Here is a 26,032-nt window from a genome sequence, read left to right on the forward strand (position 1 = left end):
TGCTTCCTGCGCGCCTCTGCCCGCCCCCGCCCGGAGAGGGCTGGGACTCCCCTTCCCTGCCTGGCAGAGGCGCGTCCTGCCTGGCTCTGCACCTGCGGCCACTGGTCCCCCCAAGGCCCATCCCTGGGCACCTGCAGCAGCACCCCCAGCACGCCCCCTGGGGCCTCAGCACAGACCCCACGAGAACTTCGAGGCTGCAAGCCCTGGTGGCGTGGGGGGAGCCCTCAGGGACTCGGCCCACTCCTGGCGCCCCTCCCCAGCTGAGGAGGGCAGCCCCCACCCCAGTGAGGGGGACTGGCCCTGCTGCCTGGAGGGACTCCCTCCCGACCCCCAGCCCAGCCCGACCCCGACCCTGGTGCAGGCGCCCCTTGGCCTCCCGCCTCCCTGGCTCGGGCGGAGGAGGAGTTTTCAGGGCTGCACCGCCCCCCCCCCCCGAATCCCCAGATGGGCGACTTGAGAGAAGCGGGTCCCGAGAGTCTGGGGATGGGGGTGTGGGCGGGGATGGGTGTCCCCACTCTCAGCTGCCGGGCTTTGCGGCTGGTCCGCAGCCGTGGAAGCCATTGGCTCCGCAGAGGGAGGTCCAGAGAGCTTCCAGAACCTTCCTCCCTGTGGACATTTATAAACAAGCCTCCAGGAGCACCAGCCGTCATCTCGGCTGCTCTCGCCTCCCCATCCTGCTGCGGCTGAGTGTGCGGGCCAAGTGGGCTTGGACCCCATGTGAGCTCGGGTCTCCCCCATGAGCTCGAACTACCCCCCATGAGCTCAGGACCCCTCCCACATGAGCTCAGGACCCCCACGTGAGCTTCCAGAACCCCACATGGGCTCGGGACCCCCGCGTGAATCGGAACCTCACATGAGCTCGGACCCCTTGTGAACTCTGAATCCCGGGTGTGAGCTTGGATGCTGCATGAACTTGGACCCGGCGTGAGCACCGCTGCTGTGGCACCTGCTGTCCCTGGGGCACCCACTGCCTGGGGAGGGGGGCGGCTTTCTGGGCAGGAGGGTTGTCCGGCCCTAGGGGAGGCGCCATCCCTCAGGCCTTGGGGTCTCTGCGCGCTTCACCCCGTCTGCATCCCTGCACTCGTGGCTCTGGGTGGGGAGCTGGAGCTTCTTCTGAGTCTTTGTCCGCTCTGCGCTGGGAGTGGCCGTCAGGCCTTGGTCCACTTTCCCTTAAGTCTGAAGGTGCGCGATGGGGCAGGGTTTGGGCCAACTCGGGAAGCCGAGGGGTCGGGAGCCAGGCGGGTGTACGCCGCGGCCACTTTCTGTCTAAAGGCCCCCCAGGGGTGCTGCTCTGTCCTCTCCCTGGAGGCAGAGATAAGCTGGGTGGGGTGGCCCCCGAGCCGCCCCCTGCTCCTGGTCCTGTCTGCCAGGCCCTGGTTCGTGGGCCCGATGGGCCCATCTCTGGCCCGAGGGGAAGCGGGCGCCTGGTGCTGCCCTGGTGGCTCTGACGGGCCCACGGCCCCCGGTGCCAGCGGTCCTGAGACGGCAGCTCGCCCGCCCCGCCCAAGGGTGTGTTCGCGGGTCCTTGCTCTGTGCCGTCTCCACCGGCTTAGAAATCTCAAGCAGGAGCCGTGTCTGGAGGGACCCGGGGGCCCCGCGGGACCCCAGGAGCTAGTGGGGCCAGCGCAGACTTGTCCACTCAGCCGCGGCCCCGCCCCCCAGCACCAGGCGCTCCTTCTCCGTGTGGGCGCCTCTGTCCAGGGGAGTCAGCTCGGTCTGGACCGGACTCCCCAGTCCCCACCAACCAGGGTCTCTGCTGTCCCTCCCCCCAGTTCACCCGATCCGGCATGGGCAGGGGCCCGAGGGCCCATGGGGGGCCCAAGCCTCTGACCCCACGCTGCCTCCTGTGCCAGCCTGCGAGGGCTCTACTGGGGGGGTGCTGGGGGGGCGGGGCCTGGGTGTGGCGGGGAAGGGGGAGCAGGCAGACAGCACCCACGTCCAGATGGTGCCGTCTCTCAGCCATTCCGAACTCAAGTCTGAGAGGGCGTCTGTAATGTCTGGCTCCCACCAGCTGAAGACCCCCCACAGGGACCTTGGGGTGCTCAGGGAGGAAGAAGAAATACACTGCCATGTTGTCTGACACACCGTTTATTGATTATGGCAACTGACTGTTGTCACATCAGATGCCAGCAGCTGCCCTGCGGAGTAGGCCCCGTCACGCCGTCGGTCCCCCATCCTGAGGGATCTGTGGGCCTCTTGTCTCAGAAAGGGTTCGAATCCCCTTGAGCAGCAGCTGAGTGTCCCCTAGTGGAAAGGGGAGGTCCTGGCGCCAGCAGAGGGGCTGGGGTCCCACAGGGAGAGCTGTGCTGAGGGCAGACAGCAGCCCTCCAGGCAGGAGAGAGGGTCAGCAGCAGGCGGGGCGGGGGCACGCGGGCCGGCAGAGCAGGGACACGGAGGAGGCCCCGCGGCAGCAGCCGGGCTGGCAGGAGGGGGCGGGGGCGCAGCAGGCGGGTTTGCACACGGGGCGGCAGATGAGGGACACGCAGGAGGAGGGTTTGCAGCAGGGCGGGGGGCAGGGGCTGGGCTGGCAGCAGGAGGAGGATGAGCAGGGGGAGGGCCCCGAGCAGACGGGCACACAGCACGCGGGCGTGCAGCAGATGGGCGTGCAACACACGGGCTTGCAGCAGACAGGCGTGCAGCAGGCAGGTGTGCACGAGACAAGCGTGCAGCACATGGGTGTGCAGCACACAGGCTTGCAGCACATGGGCATGCAGCAGGCCTGCTGGCAGGGGGAGCAGCTGCAGCATGAGGGCTCGCAGGGGCAGCTGCAGGCCGACTGGCAGGGGCTGGACCCACAGCTCACCGGGGTGCACATCAGGGTCTGGCAGGAGGCAGGAGCGCAGCAGCTGGGGGCACAGCAGGGGGGCTCACAGCAGCTCTCGGGGCAGTCGTCTCCCTGCCAGGAGGACTCAGGCCAGGACACAGGCAGGCAGACCCGGCTGCTGTAGCTCAGGTCACTGGAGCAGACGGACAGGGTGGAGGAGGCCATGGCGTGTGGCTGGAGGAGGGAGGATGCGTGCGTGCGTGTGTGTGTGTGTGTGTGTGTGTGTGTGTGTGTGAGTGGGTGTGGAGGTGCTGGGCCTCTGGGCTTTTATACCCCTCTGGGCTTGTGTTTCCCCTCCCAGCTCACAGGCCTTCCTTGTTGGTGTTTGCAGCTGCAGGAGAGCCTCATCCACGCTGGTTTTGTTTCTACCTTAGCCTTGACTCATCAGCCTGTGAGTGTGCCGGGGTGTGTTTTCCTGTCTCTTCCTGTTTGGCTACAGAAAACTTGTATGGCTTGTGTGGAGCCTGCTTGGTGCTTGGGGTTGAGGGGCTCACTCTGCTCAGCTTTTCTCCCCTCCCGTACCCCAGAGGTCTCTGCTGTAATTCAAGCCACACTTGGGATTTTTTTTTTGTTTTCTTGTCTGGTAGTGGTTTTGCACTTTCGAATTCTTTGTACATCTCCAAAAAGCATCAATTTTACCATCATACTTTTTGACAATTTGGCTGGGTATAGAATTCTGCTTTTTTTGTGTGAGTGTGGGACCCTCGCCGGTGGCCGGGGGAACGAATCAGCGCTGCAGAGGCTGCGGGCAGCCTCGCAGCCCAGCGCTCAACCGCTGCGCCACCAGGGGAGGCCCAGAATTCTGCTTTTAAATGACGACTTTCTCAAAAACATAAAGGACACATTTACATTTCCTGTGTTCCTGATAAGTCTGAAGCTGCTCATCTATTTTTCTTCACTTTCCAGGGACATTTGGTTGTTTTTATTCAAATATGCCACATTTTCACTTGTGAATTTCGTCCCTTCCTGTGCCTAGAGCTGGTTGAGGCTTATTGTTGGATGTTTCCAATAACCTCACCCTGCTGACCTGTCCTCCTCTGGTGCAGGAGTTGTCTGGCCCTGTGGAACTAGCCTGTGTGGCTTGGGTTCTCTCTCAGCTCTGAATGTTTGCCCTCACTCTCATTTCTAGGAGGGCTTTTGATTTTATCTTTTAGTGTTTAGCCATTTTTGGTTCATAAATTGGGAATTATTTCCTAATTTTTAGTTTGGAACCACTATTATTTGATTGTTTCTTTTTCCTAGCTGACTGATTTGTCTTGTGACATGCCAAGGCATGGTCCCCCATAACTGATGGTGATTCTGTGCTTTCTACAGACTCTCCACCACCTCCAGGGCTGTCTCACAGGCTGCTCACTAACGTCAGCTCATCTGACTCTCCCATTAAAGGCTACTTCGTTCTTGTGCCTGAAGTCCTGTGCCATCACACACCAATTTGCTTCTCTTTTCTGCAAACATAGCAGAGTCCTCATGTTCATACTATTCTGTTTTAGTTTTTCTTATTATAACTCTTGAAAATCCTCTCAGTGGCTCTGAAATGTTGGTGAATCCCAACCTCCTTTACAAGACTCGAGGTCCTGTGTTGCTTCTTGGGGAGGAAGCAATCATGCCCTTTTCCTTTTCACACTCAAGCCACAGGCGAGTGCTTTCCAAAGTCAACCACTGTGCCAAGCCTCCCCAAGGGACTGCTTTTTACAGGCACAAAACCACCAAGCAGTAGAACAGCTGTACCAAGGATGGCAACGGCTGGGGCAGAGAATCCACAATACTCACATGTCCCCTGGCCGGGGGAGCTGTGGGCACGCTGTGCGGTGGGTGTCTTGCCCTCGGAGTGTGGTGCCTTTTGTTCCCAGGAACTCTGGTGTATCCCCTCTGGCTTCCTTCCTTCTGCTCTGCTCTGGACCTGCTGGGCTTTTATACCAGAATGTTACTCTCACCTTCAGCTTGTGTTTCCACAAGTGTCTGGAGATCCTCGGCTGATAATCGTAATTTTATGAGGGTCTGCCTTCTTGGGGTTCATTGATGATGTGTCCTGTGCACAAGCAAGTATGTCCTCATAAGCCAGCGGGGGCTCTGAGGGAGTGTGGGGTCTCAGAACGACCCCCGCCCCAAGGTCGCCGGGACGCTGTGTTTCTCTCTCCTCTGACCCGACATGCCCAGTTTTGCTCTTCTCCTGTCTCTGCTGTGAGTCCACTGGGTACACTGGGCCTATGTTCTTCAGGCCTTGAGTCCCCTCCTTTGTGGCGCGGGTGCACACAGCCTGCGTGCTCATGGGCCCTGTTACCGAGCAACGTGCTCCCCAGTGCACAGGCCCGAATTCCAGGATGCCAGGCTTGAGAAAAGGAAGAAGCTTTACTGTGAATTGACTGGTAGGGAGGCAAGCTCAAGTCTGCCTTTCTGTCCAGGAAAGGAAAGGGTTCATATTCATTTGGGGGATGGGGTTGAAAATAAACTAGTAAAATTATATTGCCTGAAAAGCAGATTAGGGGTAAAGAAATGTGGGCTTGGCTGAAGTCGCTGGGGGTGGCAGGGCAGTTCATATGTGATGCACTTCTTCCATCAGCGGAGTTTTGAATTTCAGTCAGGGGGGTGCATCTGTCTCTCTGGGCAGCCCCCCTCCTCAGTGTTTGCAGCAATTGGGGTGACGGGGTCAAGCAGAAGGGTCAGAGAGTGAGTGGGCCCTCTCCCTGCTGCCAGGCCTGACCATGGGGGCAGAGGGTCAGCCCTGCTGTGTGTCCTGCACTTGCAGAGCATGAAGGCGTCTGAGCTCCAAGTTGGCGCTTCTGGCCCACGGCCCCAGAGCCACAGCGGGATGGCCACCACCTCTGTGCTGGCTGCGCTTCCAGGACTGCAGCAGCAGCGTCCACTTGTCTCTGGCCCTGGGACTGGCCCTGCTGCCTGACCCGGGCTGCTTCAGGGAGGAACCTGGAGGTCCCACCCTGCCCTCAGTTAGCACTGCCCCCATGGGACTCCCTGGCCTGCTGGGGGCTGTGGGTCGAGGATGGCAGGTGGGCACTGTCCCACATGCCACTGGTGGCCGGGAGCGAGCTCAGGCCGAGGCCAGGCAGCAGCTGGGGCTCTGGGGAAACTGTGGGCTCCATCTGCATCAGCCCCCTTGTGCCATGCCGAGCTCAGGGGCTCTTTGCAGCAGGAGTGGGGGATGGCGCTCAGGGAGCAAGGGACTTGGGAGTCTGGGAAGTGGGCAGCAGCCAGGGGAGTCTCCAGGAGGCTACCGCCCATGGAGGCTGCATCCTGCCTCAGGGCCTTTAACCTGCCTTTACCGCCCCGTCCCCTGCCCCTGTTGAGAGGAGAGGGTGGAGGAAACCAGAAAGATGAGGTCCGTTCTGTGTCTTGGGGCATTGGTGGAAGCTGGAGGAAGGTCTGCCTTGCCAGTGGCCAGCAGACACCAACTGTGTCGGTGCTCTGAGGGCGGGGCTGTCTGGGGCGGGCTGTCTGGCTCTGGGCTGTCTTGTTGGAGGTGCAGAGGGGTTAGCCCTGGTGACCAGCGGCGCGGCTGCCTGCGGGGGTCTGGCACAGATGCGCTACGCTGTCCTGGGGGCCGCCACTGAGCCCAGGGACCGTGGCTATGTCCCGCGACGCCCGGCCCCGGGTCCAGGCACAGCTTTCCTGAGATGGGTCTGGGGGCCAGGCCCCAAGAACTGAGAGGGAGACGGCCTGAGGGGTTCCCAGAGCCAGCACCAGGTGCGCCCCTCCCTCTGCCCGGTATGTGCACAGACAGGACGGGAGGTCAGCATGAGACAAGAGGCTTTATTAGGGTTCAGAGCTCAGGTCCCTGCCTGCAGGGGGCCAGGCCTGCTGGGCCCTGGGGACGCCAGCTGGGGCTCAGGGGCAGCGGGGGAGTGTGACTCCCCGGTGCGGCCGGCATCAGGGAGGACTCGGTAGTATCCCTGGCTCCTGAGACGGGGCGGGAGCAGGCGGGGTGGGTTTGTCCCCTCCCCTTGGTCTGAAGGGCAGGCGCGGGGTGGCCGGTGGGGAGTTGGCCTCCTGCTGGAGAAGGGACCTGACGGCAGCCGGGAGGGGTCAGCAGCAGGCGGGGCGGGGGCACGCGGGCCGGCAGAGCAGGGACACGGAGGAGGCCCGCGGCAGCAGCCGGGCTGGCAGGAGGGGGCGGGGGCGCAGCAGGCGGGTTTGCACACGGGGCGGCAGATGAGGGACACGCAGGAGGAGGGTTTGCAGCAGGGCGGGGGGCAGGGGCTGGGCTGGCAGCAGGAGGAGGATGAGCAGGGGGAGGGCCCCGAGCAGACGGGCACACAGCACGCGGGCGTGCAGCAGGCGGGCGTGCAACACATGGGCGTGCAGCAGGCAGGTGTGCACGAGACAGGCGTGCAGCACATGGGTGTGCAGCACACAGGCTTGCAGCAGACGGGCGTGCAACACACAGGCTTGCAGCAGACGGGCGTGCAGCACATGGGCTTGCAGCAGACAGGCGTGCAGCAGGCAGGTGTGCACGAGACAGGCGTGCAGCACGTGGGCGTGCAGCACATGGGCTTGCAGCACACGGGCATGCAGCAGGCCTGCTGGCAGGGGGAGCAGCTGCAGCACGAGGGCTCGCAGGAGCTGGACCCGCAGCTCACCGGGGCGCACATCAGGGTCTGGCAGGAGGCGGGGGCGCAGCAGCTGGGGGCGCAGCAGGGGGGCTCGCAGCAGGGGGGCTCGCAGCAGCTCTCGGGGCAGTCGTCCCCTTGCCAGGAGGACTCAGGCAGGCAGACCGGCTGCCGTAGCTCAGGTCGCTGGAGCAGACGGACAGGGTGGAGGCGGCCATGGCGTGCAGCTGGAGGAGGGAGGGTGCGTGTGTGAGTGTGGGTGTGAGTGTGTGTGGAGGTTCCCCGGGGTTCTCTGCTTTTATACTCTGCTCATCCCTGAAGGAGGCCCAGTGCTCTTCCTTGTTGATTTTTGCCCCGTGAGGACGCGTGGGGGCGGCCGTGTCATCATGTGACTTCCTTGCTGCCTGGTGAGGCCAGGGAGCTGTTGGGCGGGCTGGCATCCATGGCCTCGTCTGCCCCATGGGAAGGAGTGTGTGGCCTCCCTTTGGCTGACCCCACTTCTTCCAGCTCGGCATCGGGTATCCTGTGACAGGTCCGGGATCTGGGGCCCGGCAAGGGTTTTGTGCAGCCCGTGTGCTGGTCTGTGTGGCTGCCCGGCTGTGACGGGAGAGACATGCACAGAGGGGCCTGCCTGGGCCAAGGTGCGTGAGGACAGGCCCTCCTGGTGGGCCAGAGTTGCCCGGGGCAGCAGGTCCTCTCTCCTAAGAAAAGGCTGGAACTTTCCACATGGCCTTCGCTGCCTGGCTTGTGAGGAGAACCAGATTCGGGAACTGGCCTTGGGTCCTAAACCACTTGCCCCAGAGTCCGCGGTCAGCTGTCTTTGGAGAGGAGTTGCCCGGGAGGGGCTAAGGGTGGGGCGGCTGCTAATCTGGAGCTGCGTGTGGGGAATCCAGATAACCCCCCATTAGCGTAGCTTCAATAAAAACTCTGAGGGAATCACTTTGCTATACAAATTGATGTTGAGAAGCACTCGCATTCTGAATGATGGATGAACAATTAATGTGGATATTAAAGTGTTCTTAATACTAGAGTAGGATAAGAAGTAAAAGTATCAAATACAAAATTCAAAGCATTCACAACATTCACGAAGCACACAGAAAGCTGCTTCATTTTTTACTGATCACTATTGCTTCTCAGGCTGAGCATGAAGGTCCCACCTGCCAGGTGAGCCAAGTTCCCGTCTGGCCGTGTCCAGTGCCGCCCAGTGGAGGCCTCGCTCTCAGGAGTCCTTAGAAATGTGGTTTTTTAACAGTCATAAAATAAAATTTACCTTTTTATCCCTTTTAATGTGTACAATTCAGTGACATCTATATAGTCACAATGCTGTGCTACGTAACCTGGTCTATTTCGGAACATTCTCATCACCCCACAGAGAAACGCTTTGTACATCCCCCAGCCCCGTGAATCACTGCTGTGCTTCCTGCCTCTGAGGCCTCTGCACATGTCACAGAGCACGGGCCTATAGTGTCTCACTCCTTTTTACTTCCAAAATGTTTTCCCAGCTCATGCCCGCTGCACATATCTATGCTTCATTCCTTTTCATGGCTGACTAATATTCCATCATATGGCTAGATGATATTTTTTCTATCAGTTGAACATTTGGGTAGTTTCCACCTTTTCGCTACTGTGGCTACTGTGAATAATGGTGCTTAAACTTTTTTGCACAAGTTTTTGTTTGAATACTCCTTTTCAGTTCTTTTGGGCATATCCCTAGGTGTGGAATTGCTGCATCATAGCTTTTGGGGAGTTTCCAGACTGTTCCCATAATGGCTGCACCACCTTACCTTCCACAGCAATGTGTAAGCATTGCAACTTCTCCATTTTCAGTTGACTCCCCTTTTTTTTGCATCATAGACACCTTAGTGGGTGTGAAGTGCTGTCTTGTGTGGTTTTCCTCTGCGTTTCCCTAATGAATGCTGATCCAGGGCTTTTGCTCATGTACTTGTCAGCCGCTTGTATAGCTTCTTTGGAGACATGCCTGTTAAAGTGCTTCCCCATTTTTATTTGGGTCGTTTATCTTTTTGTTGTGAATTGTAACAATCCTTTATGTATTCTGTATGTTAGATCCTTGTCAAAATTATGGTTTGCGAGGATCGTCCCCCATTCCATGGGTTACTGTTTCTCACTCTTACAGTGTCCTTTGGTATCCAAACCAATAGAATTTTGGTCCTGTCCTTTTTTTCTACTTTTCTCCTGTTGCACATGCTTTTAGTGTTCTAAGAAGCCATTGGCAAATCTAAGGTCATGGGATTTACCCCTATGTTTTCTTCTAAGAGTTTTATAGCTTTACTATTTTATTTAGGTTTTGGATCCATTTTGAGTTAATTTTTATATATGGTGTGAGATAGTGTCCAACTTCATTCTCTTTTAGGTGAATATCCAGTGATCCCAGCCTTTGCTGAGGAGATCATTCTTCCCTGCATTGAATGGTCTTGAGAACCTTATTAAAAATCTATTGACCATACATACATGGGTATATGAGAGTATTGCTATGCTCTCAGTTCTGTTCTATTGGTCTGTATGTCTATTCTCACGTCATCAGCACTGTTTGGTTACTGTTGCTTTGTAGTAAGCTTTTTCTTCCTTTCTAATCTCAGTGTCTAGAACTTCCAGTACAGTGTTGAATAGAAATAAGGAAAGTGGTTACCCTTGTTGTAGTCTGACCTTAGTGGGAAGGTGTCACCCTTTCACCATCAAGCATCTTGCTTGCTCTGGGTTTTTAAAGATGCTTCCTATTGTCTTGAGGAAAGTCTCTTCTATTTCTAGGTCGCTGAGTGATTTTATCATGACTTTAATCAACTGCTTTTTCTGCATTAGTTGACATGGCTGTGTGGTTCTCCCAGCCTTTACTCTATTAATGTGGTACATTACACTGATTGTTTTCATATGTTGAATCACTCCTGCATTTTTGGGGTAAACTCCACTTGGCAGTGGTAAATAATCCCCTTAATGTACTATTCGACTTGGTTTCATTGTATTTTGTTGAGTATTTTTAATCTTTGTTTATAAGAAATCATTGCTCTATAGTTTTCTTTTGTCATCTTTGTCTGGCTTTCATATCAGAATAATGTTGACCTCATAGAATGAGTTAGAAAGGATCACCTGATTTTTTTTTTTTTTGAAAAGTTTGAGAGGATAGATATTAACTGCACTGTAAATGTTTATAGGTTTCAGCACTGAAGTCATCTGGTTCTGGACTTTTCTTTTGGGGGAGTTTGTTTACTACTGATGTTATCTTGTTATTTGTTCTGAGTCTATTCAGCTTGTCTGTTTCTTATTGAGTCAATTCACTCATTTTAGATTCAAATATACAAGTAGATTGAAAGTGAAGGATGGAAAAGCTGTTTCATTTAAATAGTAACCAAAAGAGAGCTGGGCAGTATTGTGAAATCAGACAAAATAGACTTTGAGAAAAAATTGTTGTAAGATTCAAATAAAGTCATTAAATATTGATTAAAATGTTCACTATATCTAGAAGATAGGGCAATTATGAATAAACATACATGTAGTAACAGATCCTTAAAATATGCAGAGCAAAAATTTATCTAATTCAAGATAGAACTAGGCAGTTCCATTTCTACAATAACAGTGGAAGGCCACAATAAGAAATTTCCACAATTAAAAAATTAAATAATAGAACAACTAGATCAAAAATCGTTAATGAAATAGAAGACTGAGAACATATATACAAACCTGGTGATGCATCTAAAGCCCTCAGCTAAGCAGTGTCAGAATCTAGGAGCGTTCTCCTGACTGTGCCATACATGAGGCCACAAAATAAATCTGCCCAAATTTAAAAAGATTGAAATCATACAAATTATCTTCTCTAACCATAATGAAAAGAAATCAGAAATCAGTGGCAGAAGGAAAACTGGAAAATTCACAAATATGTGAGAATGTGAGAAAAAAACAATGACTGAAAGAAGAAATCACAAGGAGAGTTAGAAAATATTGGATTATTGTAAAAGTCATGAAGCATTTTTGCTTGAAAAAACATAGGGAAAAAGTGTCATGACTTTTCTGGCAACCCAATACTTTAAGATGAATGAAAATCAAAACACGGCAAACCAATATTTAGGGGACACAGCAAAGGGAGATTTGTGACTTTGAAAAAGAAGATGCATCCAAATCAATAACAATACCACAAGGAACTAGAAAGAGAACAACAGTAACCTGAACCTAGAGCTAGCAGAAGAAAGGACATAAAGATTAGATCACAGATTAATGCAGTAAAGAGTGAAAGATAATAGAGCCATCAATGAAACCAAAAGTTGGTTCTTTGAAAGGAACAATAAAATTAACAAATCCTTATTTAGATTAAGAAAAAGAGAGAAGATTAAAATTACTAAAATCAGAAATAAAAATGGGACACCAGTACTAACCTTATATAAATTATTGTATGAATACTATGGACACTGAAAAATTAGAAAACGGAGATGCAATAAAAAAAATCCTATGGACAGATGAGCTACCTAAGCTGACCCATTGCTGGTGCTTTTTTATCTCTCACGTGTCTTCTCAGCACTCTTTGACTTCAGCCCAAATATCACTCCCCACAGGGTGGGTCTGCTAGTGACAAACTCTTTAACTTGTATTGACCTGAAACTGTCTCAGTGTAGCCATCACTTCTGAAGGACATGTCGTTGGATAAAGACTTCTTGCTTGATGATTTTTTTCAACACTTGAAAAAAATGTCATCCCATTGCCTCTGGCCTTATAGTTTCTGATGAGAAATTATCTGTTAACCTTCTCTCTTGTGGTTTGTCTTTGATAATTTGAATATAAGATGTCTGTGTGGATATCATTGAGCTCATTCTCCTTGTCATTCAGTGAGCTTCTTGGATATGTAGATACATATGTTTCATCAAGCTTAGGCACGTTCTAGCCACTATTTCTTCAAATATTTTTTCTGTTCCTTTCTCTCTCCTCTCTGGGATTTCTCTTAGTGGTATTCTCAATGGCTTCCCACCGGCCTCTGAAGCTCTCTTCATTTATTTTCATTATCTTCCCTCCCCTCCCCCACCCCCACCTTCTGCTTTCAGACTGGAGTATTTTAATTGATCTATCTTCATGTTCACTGATTCTTTCTTCAGCCTGTTCAAGTAAGCTAGTGGGCCCTTTGAGTAAAGTTTTAATTCAGTTACTGTACTTTTAAACTCCAGAATTTCAATTTGGCTCCCCTTTATTTCCTGGCTCTGTATTGATATTCTCTATTTAGTGAGATGTCATTCTTGTGGTTTCTCCTATTTGTTTGTCCATGATTTTCTTGAACTCTTAGAATATATTAAGAGAATTGCCTTAAAGGTTTTTGTACAGTAAGTTCAATTCTTGGGTTTTTTTCTACTAATTACTCTTTTTCCCATGAATGGGCTATGCTTTCTTTTTTGCATGCCTTGTGGTTTTTTTTTTTTTTAGTTAAAAATGAGCACTTTAAATATCATAATGTGATAATTCTGGATACTAAGTTCTCCCTCACAGCAGTTTGCTCTTGCTGATTTTTGTTTGTTTTTCTGTTTGGTGACTCTTCTAAACTATTTTTGTAATGACTGTACTCTTTGTCATGTGTGGTCACTGTTGCATTAGTTTAGTGTCAGATAATGAGTCATTAGAGAGTTCCTTAAACACCTGGAGCCAAAAAAATATTTTCCCCAGTCTTTGTGTTGGGGGCCTGGGCAGCTGGCACCTCTGTCTTCACCTTCATTTCCTGCCTGTGCAGAACATGAAGCTCAGCCAGAGGTGAGCATTTAGGACTATCTCAGGGCCTTTTTGAGTATATGTGATTATGTGTGGACACTTCGAGAACCCCAGGAATCTGTGGAAGCTTTGAAAGTCCTGTTCCTCAAAGCATCTCATTCCCCAGCTTTTCATGTTAGACTTTTAGGGTATCTTCTGCCACAACTGATACCCTTTCTCCAGACATGACAAATAGTTCATTTACAAACACTCTCTATGTAGCTGCTTCTCCACCTTGAGACAGTTCTGAGTTAGGAGAAGTAAAGGTAAGTCCTTTGTGTGAGTCCTTCAAGAAACTACCAGAAAGGTTTTGTGGTACACAGGGCAACAAATGAAGAACATGCAGGAGGAGGGTCTACATCAGGAGAGGACTTTGCAAAGGGAAGCCCTGAGCAGATAGGTGTGCAGCACATGGGCATGCAGCAGGCCTGCTGGCAGGAGGAGCAACTGCAGCAAGAGGCAGGGCTGGACCCACAGCTCACCAAGGTGCAGATTAGGGTCAGGCAGGAGGCAGGCACATAGCAGCTGGGGGAGCAGCAGCATATAGGGGCATAGCAGTGGGGCTCACAGCTGCTCTCTGGACAATCCTCCCCCTGCCTGGAAGAATCAGTGCAGGGGTCACCAGGTTTAACTTCCTGACTTATATATGCTTTGTTTTGGCTTGTGTTATTCTGTTTTAGAACAAACAGTTGCTTCTTTTGCTTATTTTTCTGTGCCCTATCATTTAATCATTCCCAAACTCTGACTAACTTGTCGCTAAGCTCCACTCAAGGGGCACAAACAGATCAGAACATTTATCAACTTCAGGTTTTGGAGAAACATTTCTCCTGAATTCCTCTTTATTGTGGAGCAGCTTCCTGGCTGTTCCCTCATCTGATGGACAAGTGTGATTCAAGGATCCATTTCACCATTTCTTTGGATTTTTCTTTCCTCTCTTATCATGAATCTCTTATTTCCTGAGTGCCACATCTTTTTCTACCTCTTATTTGGAAGGAGTACACTCTGCAAATGGGTGCATGAGAGATAAACTTTTGAGTATAGCATAACTAAAAATGCCTTCACTCTCTCTTTATACTTGATTTATGGTTTAGCTTGGTATAATATTCTGGATTGGAAAAGTATTTCCTTAGAATTTTTTTATCGATGATGTAGAACATTTCCAGAATTCTCAATGTTCCTGTTTACCCACCTCCCTCTAGGAGCAATTATTATTTCACCTTCCCTCCCCATTGATTAGATTTTTGCTCCTTTTGCTCAACAAAGTGTCTGTAATAAGCCCTTGTGTTGCTGCATGTATCCGTAGCTCCTACTTTCCATGTGCGAATACACACTCTGGTATGTTCTTCTGCATCATGTTCCCTTTCACACTGTTTTCTGTGATCCAGTCCAGATTCACTGTGCACACTGTGTTGTGATCTGTCATTGCTGTCCTCTTCAAGTTGGAACTGGCTGCACGGGGGCGCCCGAATTCCAGACTGGCAGAGGAAAGCAGGTGACACAGGCCACGTGGCTTGTGTGTGTATCTCGGGCCAGTGAGGCACGTGTGTCCCAGCGAGGCTGGCAAGGACCCTCCCACATCCATGTTCCAGGTGCCAGCCAAGCCCCAGCTAATTCCTGCCTGCAAAGGGCTCCTGGGGTTCGCCCTCAACACAGGGGGTGGTGTCATTCCAGGGTGGGGGGTCATCCCTGAGGGCGACACAGCCCAGGGTGGCACCTCCACAGGGTGATGTCCTTGGAGCCGGGTCCATCCTCTGGGCACATGTGTGCCCAGACTGGCAGGGGCTGCTGGGACATGGTTCTGGAGCAACCTAGGACACCCACCTGTGGGTAGGACAAGGCAGGGCCTTTGTTGTAGCCAAGGGATGAATTCCAGGTAAATTGGCCAGGAAGAGCGTTTATTAGAAAGGATGACAGTGAGTGGCCTGGGGCGGGGGTGCGGGGGAGACATGAGCAGCATCAGGCCCGAGGGCCGGCCACACCTGCATCCAGGGCTGGGATGAGAAACCAGATGTTTCTCTTGTCCTCACCAGGCCCGAGGTCCTGGGGGAGACCAGCTAGCCTCATTGGGTCACTGCCAGTCCAGGTGGTGGAAGGCAGGGCGCATTGATTGGGGGAGTCAGTGCTGGAGGAGAAGGGGCTGTTCCCAAGAGCAGGAGTGTGGGGTGACCGGAGCCGCAGGTGGTGCTGCATGGGCCCTGTGGGGGCCTCGATAGCTGTCTTGGCTCTTGGTAGAGAATCCATGGGGTGCAGGTGGCAGTGAGCGCTTGTGCTTTGGGATGCCCTTAGGAAGCTAACTCAGCAGCAGGCAGGGCGGGGGCACGCGGGCCGGCAGAGCAGGGACACGGAGGAGGCCCCGCGGCAGCAGCCGGGCTGGCAGGAGGGGGCGGGGGCGCAGCAGGCGGGTTTGCACACGGGGCGGCAGATGAGGGACACGCAGGAGGAGGGTTTACAGCAGGGCGGGGGGCAGGGGCTGGGCTGGCAGCAGGAGGAGGGCGAGCAGGGGGAGGACCCCGAGCAGTCGGGCACACAGCAGGCGGGCGTGCAGCAGACGGGTGTGCAACACATGGGCGTGCAGCAGACAGGCGTGCAGCACATGGGCTTGCAGCAGACAGGCGTGCAACACACGGGCTTGCAGCAGACAGGCGTGCAACACACAGGCTTGCAGCAGACAGGTGTGCAGCAGGCAGGTGTGCATGAGACAGGTGTGCAGCACACGGGCTTGCAGCACACGGGCATGCAGCAGGCCTGCTGGCAGGGGGAGCAGCTGCAGCATGAGGGCTCACAGGGGCTGCCGCAGGCCGACTGGCAGGGGCTGGACCCGCAGCTCACTGGGGTGCACACCAGGGTCAGGCAGGAGGCGGGGGCGCAGCAACAGCTGGGAGCACAGCAACAGCTGGGGGTGCAGCAGCTGGGGGCGCAGCAGCAGGGGGCACAGCAGCTGGGGGCGCAGCAGCAGGGGGCACAGCAGCTGGGGGCGCAGCAGGGGGGCTCACAGCAGCTCTCAGGACAGTCGTCTCCCTGCCAGGACAAGTCGGTGCAGGAGTCACAAGAACCAGGCAGGCAGACCCGGCTGTCATAGCTCAGGTCGCTGGAGCAGACGGACAGGGTGGAGGCGGCCATGGCGTGCGGCTGGAGGAGGGAGGGTGGGAGAGGGTGTGTGCGTGTATGTGAGTGTGTGTGAGTGAGTGTGGGTGAGTGTGGGTGAGTGTGGGTATGGAGGTGCTGGGCCTCTGGCCTTTTATACCCCTCCCAGCCGTGTCCCCACTGAGTAGCTCACATGCCTCCTTCCTTGTTGTTGTTTGGCCCCGGAAGTCTCAGCAGGCAGGTGTGTGTTTGGTTCCACCAGATGTTGCTCAGCTTGTTAAATGCGTGAGTTATTTCAGGGTTGTTCATACATCTGCACCTCCGTGTCCCAGAGCATATGGTCGGGTGGGAAGGGAACCTCCCTGCCTGCCTGCCCCCAGGGCTGCCCCGTGTGGCCTGGGCCTGCGTGCGTCCCAGGGAGCCTGGTCGAAGCAGGCAGGAGGCTGAGAGTCTCCCCAGCACTTCCCCCAGTGCCAGCAGTTCTGTGGGGCACCAGTGCAGGCGGCACTGGGCCCAAGGCCCGACGGGAGGCACCCCCAAGTCCCTGGGGTGGGCATGCTGTTCTTCTGCCCGACCTGGCATGAGGTCCGGACCCCACCCACACCTTCCACCCCATTCGCTTGTTCCCTCTGCAGAAGGCACAGCCCCCCACAGCCCACTAGCCTCGTGCGGGGTTCTGACCCTTGGCCAAGGCTGTCAGCACATCCATCCCTTCCCTCTGCAACCGGCTTCTCTCTGCAGCAAGGTCCCGCGCGCTGGGCCTGGGACACAGGGACCACCTGGTGCCGCCAGTGGCCGCTCCCCAGAACCTCATGCGGACTCGGGGGACCGTGGGGCGGCGGGGAGGGCCTGGCGGGGAGGGTTCGGGGCTTTCCGTGACTGCGACTCACACCGACTCACACTCACACACCGCCTCCCCCGCCCCCCCACCGCCCCGCCTCCAGCGCGCCCGGCCCAGGCTGGCGGGTCCCGGGGTCTAGGAATCAGGGCGATGTGTGGGGCCTTTCTTCATGTCCTGAGCTGCAACAACAGATTTCAGCCTGGCTGTCGGAGGGAGGAGGGAGAGGGGGAGAGGGGAAAACGAGGAGAGAGAGGGGCAGGAGAACAGCAGGGGGACAGGACCCCCCCTGCCCACCCCTGACAAGGCAGCTGTGCCAGACTCGCGCTTCTGCCGAGAATAACTTGAAAAACGGGTGCAGACGCCGCGGCACAGCTTCCGAAGGCTCTGCTGAAGCCGGGACTGCGAGGCAGGCCTGGGGCGAGGGGCAGAGGCGGCAGCTCCTTCCCACGCTTGAGGGAGGGGACCGGGTGGGCCCTGGGGCGGGGAGAAGCCTCCAGGCGCCTGGGGATCACACGGGCTCTCGGAACGCGCAGGGAGGCCTGCGCTGCGGGCAGCAGGCGTCTCTTCACGCCACCAGGGAGGACGCTGCGAAGGCAACGAAAATCTGCGGAAAAGCTCGGCGAGTTTTGCAGCCTCAGGACCGAGGACGGCGCCACGAAGGCAGAGCGGCTCCCAGCGGCGGCCTGGACGGCTGACCCGGGCTGTGGCTCGACCTGCCTCGTGTCAACAGAAGTCCCGGGGCCCCTCAGAGGGCCAGGCCCGGTCGGGGAGAAGCCCCCCAGGCGGCCGCAGCTCCCACGCGCCCGTCACCGCCCGAGCGGGAAGGCGGCCCCGAGCCGCCCGGGCAGCTGAGGTCAGGGAGGGTGTCCCGGGCAGCCGGGCCCTGCGCGCAGGAAGCGGGCGGGAATTCTGGCGGCGAGGAAACGGGACAAGGCGTGAGAGCCAGCCGGCCGCGGCAGAGAGGGTCAGAGAGGGCCCGGGCGCTGGAGCCCGACGTGCGGGGGAAGCCGGAGAGTGAGCAGGGAAGATGCGCAAAGGCGGGCGATCCGCGGCCCCTCACGGGGTCCTGCCCGGAGGGAGGAGCGAATGGGAGGATGTTTTTAAGAGATAATGACAAGAGTTCTCCAAAATCCGTGCTGTGAACTCAGGGCGACGCATTCGAGACACACCGCGACGTCGGGAGGACACGCGGCGGGAGCCAGGCCGGCCGCCACGAAGCGCGTGAAAGCCCGAGACAAAGCCCGGGGTGGACAACGGTGGAAACGTTAGCGCCCAAGCTGCAGCCCGCGCGTGCGGCAGGCGCCCCGGGACGAGGGCGCAGCGGGGAAGTGGCGCCTCTCCGGGGCTGGGTTCTCACAGTGGGAGGACCCCTGGGGAGGAGCTGGGGGAGCGCGGCCAGGCGGGAGCGGCAAGCGGGACGCCCGGGACCCCTCAAGCGAGCGTGAGGGCAGGCTGGCCGGCAGGAGTCTGAGAGGAGGTGTGAGCGGCCGCAGGAGCACGGTGGGCGAAGAGCCACTCCGGTCACATCCTGACGTGGTCGCGTTCACGTCCCCGTGACAGGCCCTGAGGCGTCTAAGCGACAGCAGGACCAAAACGCGGGTCGACACCGGCCACGCCAGAGAGGGGAGAGTGGCACGAGGCGGGGCCTGGGCTCCGGGGCGGGACCGGCAAGAGCGCTCACACCCGCCGGCCCTGGAGGCCAAGCCCGTCCCAAGGGGAGCCGCTGGGAGTGCGCGAAGCCACAGGTGCCTGAGAATGAACAGAAGGAAGAAGATGAATAATAAAAATGCTCAATTCATCCAGAGTAGGCAGGACATGGACAGCAGGGACAGAAGAGGACACCTAATGGACAGGAACCGTGGCCAACGAGCCAGTCGAGCATGACATGTTGAAGATGCCAGTCGACGAGGAAGGTTGTGAGTCCGGGGGGAGCACAGAAAGCCTGCGGCCCCCAGACCGGGTCCGGAGCTCGGGCGGGGGGCGGGGGCAGCCAAGCAGACAGCGGGACAGCACTTGAAATTCACAACGTCCAGCGTGGCAGCGCGCAGCCGGGTCTTTCCTGCGCACGAGCGACTAGGGGGAAGCGAGAGCAGCTAAGACAGCAGCCCTGCTGTGACCAGCGCGGAGACGCCGCCGCCTGCAAGCGACCTGCCCAGGAGCGGGGCTGCAGAGACCAGGCGCTGCCCAAGGTCTTGGTGACCAAGGGGCAGGGGGCTGTGCGCGGGCAGGGAGTCAGCGTGGCCCAAGTCACCATCTTAGCTGCAATGATGCCCAAAGCTCACACGAGCCTCATCAAAGTCCCAGCAGTATTTCCCTCCAAAAAATTAACAAAAATCAACATTTATATGGAACCCGGAAGGCCTCGAACTGCAGTGGCATCCTTAAGGAGAAAGGAGAGCGGGGCGACCGCGCAGGCAGGCAGATTAGGGTGCGGGTGTGGGTGCGGGCAGGCAGGTGGAGTCAAAGCTGGGGCGCTGCCGGTGCTGGGGCCCAGGCCTAGGATGTAGGGACGCGGGGAACGCAGGGCACTGGGGAAAGCTGTCCCCCCACAAATTGCGCTGGGGGCCGGAAGCCACGCTGTAAGGGGGGGGGGGCTCAGAGGCGCGATAACTTCACAAACAAAACCAAATTCTAAATGGATAAAGACTTAAGGACTTAGAGTAAAGATTTAGATGGAGGGGGCCTCCCCGGTGGCGCAGGCGGTTGAGCACAGCGCTGTGAAGCTGTCCGCAGCCTCTCCAATGCTGGTTCGATCCCGGCCAGCCAGGGAGAGGCCCAAAGGGCACAGCAGACCTCTCCTGTTTCCCCCCTGCTCCCCTCAGCGGTGTATTTCGTCAGTTTGCTTGTTCTGTTCCCCGCTCTGTCTCTGGTGAATCCTCTCACCCTCCCGCACATCTGGCCTGTGCCCCAGCTCTTGTATAAAAATAAATGAAATCTTTAAAAAAAAAAAAAAGATTTAGATGTAGGGCATCCCCTGGTGGCGCAGGCGGCCAGCCTGGGTCTCGGCCAGGAATGCCTCTTAGGCTGATGGGGCCCAGGCGCAGGGCCACGGCCCTGGACACGGGCTGCACTTAAGCTGCCCACCCAGGCCCGGAGCCCGTTGGGCCACCCTCGCCTTCCCCAGGTCACACGGGTAGGCACCCCGCTGACAGCTCCAACGTTTATGAGCTGGACAACACACAGGCAAACAAACAACCACGATGCCAGCCCGGAGCCAGGGCAGGAAGCACCAGGGGCAATAAAGCCAGGGGGTATAAAAGCCGGCAGCCTCGGGCACCCCACACACACTCACACCCACACCCCCACACACACACCCTCCCTCCTCCAGCTGCACGCCATGGCCGCCTCCACCCTGTCCGTCTGCTCCAGCGACCTGAGCTACAGCAGCCGGGTCTGCCTGCCCGAGTCCTCCTGGCAGGGGGACGACTGCCCTGAGAGCTGCTGCGAGCCCCTCTGTTGCGCCTCCAGCTGCTGCGCCCCCGCCTCCTGCCAGACCCTGATGTGCGCCCCGGTGAGCTGCGGGTCCAGCTCCTGCGAGCCCTCGTGCTGTAGCTGCTCCCCCTGCCAGCAGGCCTGCTGCATGCCTGTGTGCTGCAAGCCCGTGTGCTGCACGCCCATGTGCTGCACGCCTGTCTCGTGCACACCTGCCTGCTGCACACCTGTCTGCTGCAAGCCCATGTGCTGCACGCCCGTCTGCTGCACATCCATGTGTTGCACGCCCATGTGTTGCACGCCCGTCTGCTGCAAGCCCGCCTGCTGTGTGCCCGTCTGCTCGGGGTCCTCCCCCTGCTCGGCCTCCTCCTGCTGCCAGCCCAGCCCCTGCCCCCCGCCCTGCTGCAAACCCTCCTCCTGCGTATCCCTCATCTGCCACCCCGTGTGCAAACCCGCCTGCTGCGCCCCCGCCCCCTCCTGCCAGCCCGGCTGCTGCCGCGGGGCCTCCTCCGTGTCCCTGCTCTGTCGGCCCGCGTGCCCCCGCCCTGCCTGCTGCTGACCGGCCTGTCCCCCGAGGGCTCCCCCCGTGAATGTGAGCTTCCCAGCTGCCCCACAGCCAGGCCTGACCCCGGTCGGGTTCCTGCCCCTCAGGACGGGGTCCCCCACATCTCCGTGGCCCTGACCAGGCCTCCTGGGCCCAGCAGCCTGCCTCGCTGCTCCCCGGCTCCTGCCTCCCAGGAGGCTGCCCACCTGCTCGGGGCCACCTGTCCTTCCCTCCCTGTTTCTCCTCTCGAGCCACTTGGCCTCCACTCCCACCTGCCGGCACCCTTGGGTGCCCAATAAACTCACTCGTGCTGATGCGCTGCTTCCTCTGGTCTCCTTGGGGCGGGGAGGGGCCCGTTGGTTTGACTGGACTTGGCCTCCTGCAGCCCCAGGAACCTGGAAGAGACCTGAGAGTGCCCGAGAGGCACCCTTTGGGGTGCCTGAGAGGCCCCAAAGGGCAGGGGCCTGAGTCCCCGGAGTCCGTGGAGGGCAGGCCCAGGGAGGCCGGTGCTGCATGGCCTGACCTGGGCTTCCCTGGAGCCGGCCAGCTACACAGTGTCCAGGGGCCTGTCCCCTTGCACGGTCCCATGGGGCACACCAGAGCCGTCCACCAGGACACTGGCCCTGGGTCTCCCCAGCACGCCTCAAGGACCTGGGCCTGGCATCCCTCCACGCTCTCACACTCATCCTCCCCTGCCTGGTGCTCAAGGCTCTGGGGGTGATGCAGCACACACGTGTCACTGAGATGGGGAGCAGGGAACTGTGGCCTCCTGCCCAGAGCCGGGTCCTTCGTGTGTGCCCCCCGCCCGGGGCGGCGCTGTCATCCCCCAGCGTAGTGGGCTCCTCAGGGTGCACAGCCTGGTGTCCGCCTGCCACAGAGGAGACCGGGGTGGGCTGCTCCCACCTCACAGGACTTGGAAGGAAATATTAAGGAGTGGGTGGGGGCGCCCAGAGGATCCCCATGGCCCACCAGGACCCCTCTGGGAGGCCCAGACTCCAGCTGGAGAGTCACGGAGCCTGGCCTGGGACCTCCCGACCCCAGTCCAGCCTCTGTGTGCGGAGGCAGACTCCTGCTGCTATGTGGGCGGAATATTCCAGAATAGCTGCCCTGCGAGGATGTGGTTGGCTCATTGCAGGCCGCAGGCCCGTCCCCATAGTAATCAGACAGTGCAGCCATCCAGCGCCGCTGGCTTAGGCCTCCCCCTGCCCAGTCCTCCCATGTGCTGCCTCCTTCCCCTGCCCAGCCCCGCTGTCCCGCCCCACTCCCCTGCGCCCACCACTCCCCTTTCAGACCGCGTAGCGGACGCCCAGCCTGTGATCAGATGCACCCAATTTTACTTGCAGTTGGATGAGTGGGGAAAAGTCTGTCCCTGGCCCCTCCTGCCTCCCCCTTCCTGCATGTGCAGCTCTACCCACCCCCGCGGGCCACAGCCATTGCAGGATGGGCCACAAAGCATCTCCAGTCACAGGAGAGCCCCTTCTGGGGCCCTGGGGTCTGGCTTCCTTCACCGGCTCTTTAATGTAGGTCAACCTTTGGGGTGTTCAGCCTTTGGGGTACAGATCTGCCTTTGGGGTGCAGGTCAACCTTTGGGGTGTGAATCAACTTTTGGGGTATGAATCAACCTTTGGGGTGCAGGTCAGCCTCAGGGTGCAGATCCGCCTGTGCAGGTGCAGGGTGGCCTTTGGGGTGAGGGTCAGTCCTGTCCCTCCTGTGGCTGCCCAGAGCTCTCCAGCCTCTCCTGCGGGGGTTCCATGACACCTGCACAGCGTCCTTTCCCAGGGGCGCCCCCGAGGCTGGTGTGCCCCTCGCCTCTCACAGGCGCCAGTCGCTCCGCCCTGCTGTCCCCCGCCCGGGGGCAGCTCCGCCTGGGCCCTGGGCCCGCGCCCGGTTGCCGCGTTTCAGCCACTCCGTGGTGGGTCCGCCTCCTGCTCCGGCCGGGGGGCCTTCGGGGCCTTCGGGGCGTCCGTCCAGATCTCCTGCGCGTCTCCCGCGGCGGTCGGGGAGCCCGCGCCGAGCAGCCCCGCCGCGCGGACGCAGACGCGCGTTTCTCTCCGCCGCGCCGCCGAGGCTCTGCTCGGCCGGAACCACAGGTTCGGAACCGCAGGTCCAGCCACAGGTCCAGCCACAGGTCCGGCCGCCGCTCCGAGCTGCGCGCGCCTCCAGTCACCTCGGGACTTTCTGCTCCAGCGCGGAGCCGCCAGGCCGCCCGCGGGCTGGGTCTGGCCGAGGCCGCAGCCGCCCTGCCCGCCGCTGGGCACGGCCCGGGCGGCCCCGGCCCGGAGGCTCCGGCCGCGCCTGGCCCGCGCCCCGGCCGGGACGGTCTGGCCGGGAAAGGCTCGTCCGGCGTCAGCGGCACGCGGCCCCCGCCCGGGCCCCGGGCCCCAGGCCCCGGCCCCGCGAGGCGGCGGCCGGCCGGAGCCGCTGACCCCCGGGCGCGAGCCGCTTCCACCGGCGCTCCGGCCCCGAGGCGCGAGCTGCCCGTGCCGGCCCCGCGGGTGGAGGGCCCTGGGCCGCCGCCCTTCCCCAGAGGAGCCCGCGGGCTCCGCCCGCCGCCCCGCTGAGCCGCTGGACCGCTCCCCGCTGCTGAGCGGTTACGATCCGCTGCTCCCGGAGGCTCTGGCGAGCCTGGGGCTCCCGCCGCGGGACCCCGCCGGGGGTCTCACCCCCCACCCCCCACCCCCCCAGTCAGTGTGGCAGGTGGGCCTCAGAGACCTTTATGCAGCTGTGCACGGCCTGGATCGCAGAACAGGCCAATCAGGTGCGAGCTATGAGCTGATTGGTGCTAGATGGTCCAATCAGCCACAGGATCGAAAAATGGTCCAATCAGACTTTTGTTCCCAGGACCCGCCGCCTGAGCAGCGGGAGCGGCAGGGGCCGTGGCTCTCGCACCCCGGCCCCGCCACAGTCAGGGTGGCAGCTGCTGCTCTCAGCGCTTTTATGTCACCGTGTACTTCCGGGATCGTGGGGTGGACCAATCAGGTGCGAGCTATGAGCTGATTGGTGCCCAATGGTCCAATCAGAGCTTTGGTACCAGGACCCGCCTCCCACCGCCAGGCGGTGTGGCAGTTGCGCCTCTGCGCCCTTTCGTGTGCAGCGCACTTCCTGGATCATGCAATGGACCAATCAGGCGCTATGGGCTGATGGGCAAATGGTCCAATCAGCCACAGGATTGGAAAATGGGCCAATCAGACGTGTGGGCGGGGCTCCCTGAGCGAGGATATAAGCCGGGGGCCGCCAGCCGCCGCCGGGCCCTGAAGAGGCGGACACGGCTGCAGCTTCTGGAGGAAGAAGCAGGCGGGGAGACTTCGCCGCTGGCTCCGCGGAGAGAGCAGCGCCCAGCAGCCGCCCCCGGGGCCGGCGGGGACCCTTGCGCCGGCCGGTGCCGCCCGAACTCCTGGGGACCTTGGGGGGCGGCGCCGCGGGCCTCGCCTCCCGTCTGTGGGGCGCGGGGGAGCCCCAGACGGCCCTGCCCCGCCGGGCTCGCGCCCAGGGCCCTGCCGCGTGGGTCTGTCCCGCCGCAGTCCCGGCCAGGGCTTTTGGGCCGCGGGGCTTTTCGGCGGCCCCGGGGTCAGCCCGGCAGGGGCGGCCGCTCCGCCCCTCCGCCCGCCTCCTGCCTGGTGCCTGCGGCCGTCTCTGCCCGTTTCGCTCCTCTGAAGAGGTGGCGCCCCTGGGCTCTGGCCTGGAGCCTCCCGAGGAGGGCGCCCCCCCTTCCCCGGGGCCGGCGGCTGCAGGACAGGGCCTGTCCGGAGCCCCGCTGCCCTGCGCTCCTGTCCCGGAGGCCCCAGCGCCCGCGTGGGCGTCTCCTTTCCAGTTCAGAGCGGCGCCCCCGACGCCTGCGGCCGGGGTCGGGGCCCAGGCACTCCCGGGCCCGGATGGGGTGGGCGCGCTCGGCCCTCGGTGCCGCCCGCGTGACGGGGGAAAGCAGACGCCGTCAGAGCAGAGCGCCCGGCGGCGGGAGGCCGGGGTGCTTTCCTTTGTGCTCAGCCTTCCCGGGAGGAGGCCGCAGCCCCGGGGCCACCAGAGCCCTGATGTGCGTCCCCACAGGATGACCTCTGACCCCCAGCCGGCTTTTGGCCAGCGCAGTGACCTCGGGCCAGGAGGGCTCCCCCCAGGCTGCCGGGAGCAGCCCTGACCCTGGGCAGCACGTGCCTGAGCCACGCCTGCCCCCCGGGCACACCTGTGCCGTGAACTTTCTTGGCCGCCTGCAGGCCCGGCGTCTCCTGCGTGGGCGGGCAGCTCTGGGCAGGGCTGGCCGGGGACAGCAGCGAGGACGCAGGACACGGGCTGTCAGGTGTGGGCGTTTACTGGTGGGTTGGTTCACGTGCGTCCAGATGGAGCTGCGGGTCCCTGGGCTGAGGACACGGTGCCGGGAAGGAGGCTGAGCCAACCCTGGCGGGGACCCCAACAGACCCGGCACTGACCATGGACGTTCGTGCTCCCACAGCGTCCGGCTCAGTGGCAAACTGGGCTGGCAGTGCCAGAAGTGGCCAGGTGCCATTGGCTGGCCATTGGCTTCCAGGGGGACCTGCCCCTGCCCCGAGGGGGCAAGAGTGCAGGGGGCCCCGCTGGGGCTCAGGGGCAGTGGTGGAGTGCCTTGCCAGTGGCCAGCAGACACCAGCTGTGCGGTGCTCTGAGGGCGGGGCTGTCCGGGGCGGGCTGTCTGGCTCTGGGCTGTCTTGTTGGAGGTGCAGAGGGGTTAGCCCTGGTGACCAGCGGCGCGGCTGCCTGCGGGGGTCTGGCACAGATGCGCTACGCTGTCCTGGGGGCCGCCACTGAGCCCAGGGACCGTGGCTATGTCCCGCGACGCCCGGCCCCGGGTCCAGGCACAGCTTTCCTGAGATGGGTCTGGGGGCCAGGCCCCAAGAACTGAGAGGGAGACGGCCTGAGGGGTTCCCAGAGCCAGCACCAGGTGCGCCCCTCCCTCTGCCCGGTATGTGCACAGACAGGACGGGAGGTCAGCATGAGACAAGAGGCTTTATTAGGGTTCAGAGCTCAGGTCCCTGCCTGCAGGG

The 26,032-nt window shown here is 59.1% G+C and overlaps 3 protein-coding genes and 1 pseudogene across 4 annotated transcripts; 1 reads left to right on the plus strand and 3 right to left on the minus strand.

Annotated features, from left to right (window-relative positions):
* Positions 1-2,344: 2,344 nt before the first annotated feature.
* LOC119256712 (keratin-associated protein 10-8-like) lies at positions 2,345-2,989 on the minus strand. Its single transcript, XM_037524471.1, has one exon. The coding sequence runs from the start codon at positions 2,987-2,989 to the stop codon at positions 2,345-2,347; it is 645 nt and encodes a 214-aa protein (XP_037380368.1).
* A 3,873-nt stretch (positions 2,990-6,862) lies between these two features.
* On the minus strand, positions 6,863-7,604 carry LOC119257066 (keratin-associated protein 10-8-like; annotated as a pseudogene).
* A 7,810-nt stretch (positions 7,605-15,414) lies between these two features.
* On the minus strand, positions 15,415-16,239 carry LOC119256713 (keratin-associated protein 10-8-like). 2 transcript variants are annotated; one of them, XM_037524473.1, is made up of 2 exons: positions 16,089-16,239; positions 15,415-15,992 (listed from the first exon to the last, which is right to left on the minus strand). In XM_037524473.1, the coding sequence occupies exons 1-2, from the start codon at positions 16,237-16,239 to the stop codon at positions 15,415-15,417; spliced, it is 729 nt and encodes a 242-aa protein (XP_037380370.1). The 2 variants fall into 2 exon arrangements, with proteins under 2 accessions (XP_037380370.1, XP_037380369.1); XM_037524472.1 differs by having other exon boundaries at positions 15,415-16,239.
* A 4,142-nt stretch (positions 16,240-20,381) lies between these two features.
* Positions 20,382-21,035, plus strand: LOC119256715 (keratin-associated protein 10-8-like). Its single transcript, XM_037524475.1, has one exon. It carries the CDS (start codon positions 20,382-20,384, stop codon positions 21,033-21,035), a length of 654 nt encoding a protein of 217 aa, XP_037380372.1.
* Positions 21,036-26,032: the final 4,997 nt, after the last annotated feature.

Source organism: Talpa occidentalis, unplaced genomic scaffold (genome assembly GCF_014898055.3).
Source record: "Talpa occidentalis isolate TD23 unplaced genomic scaffold, MPIMG_talOcc4v2.1 talOcc4.4, whole genome shotgun sequence".
Classification (NCBI taxonomy): domain Eukaryota; kingdom Metazoa; phylum Chordata; class Mammalia; order Eulipotyphla; family Talpidae; genus Talpa; species Talpa occidentalis.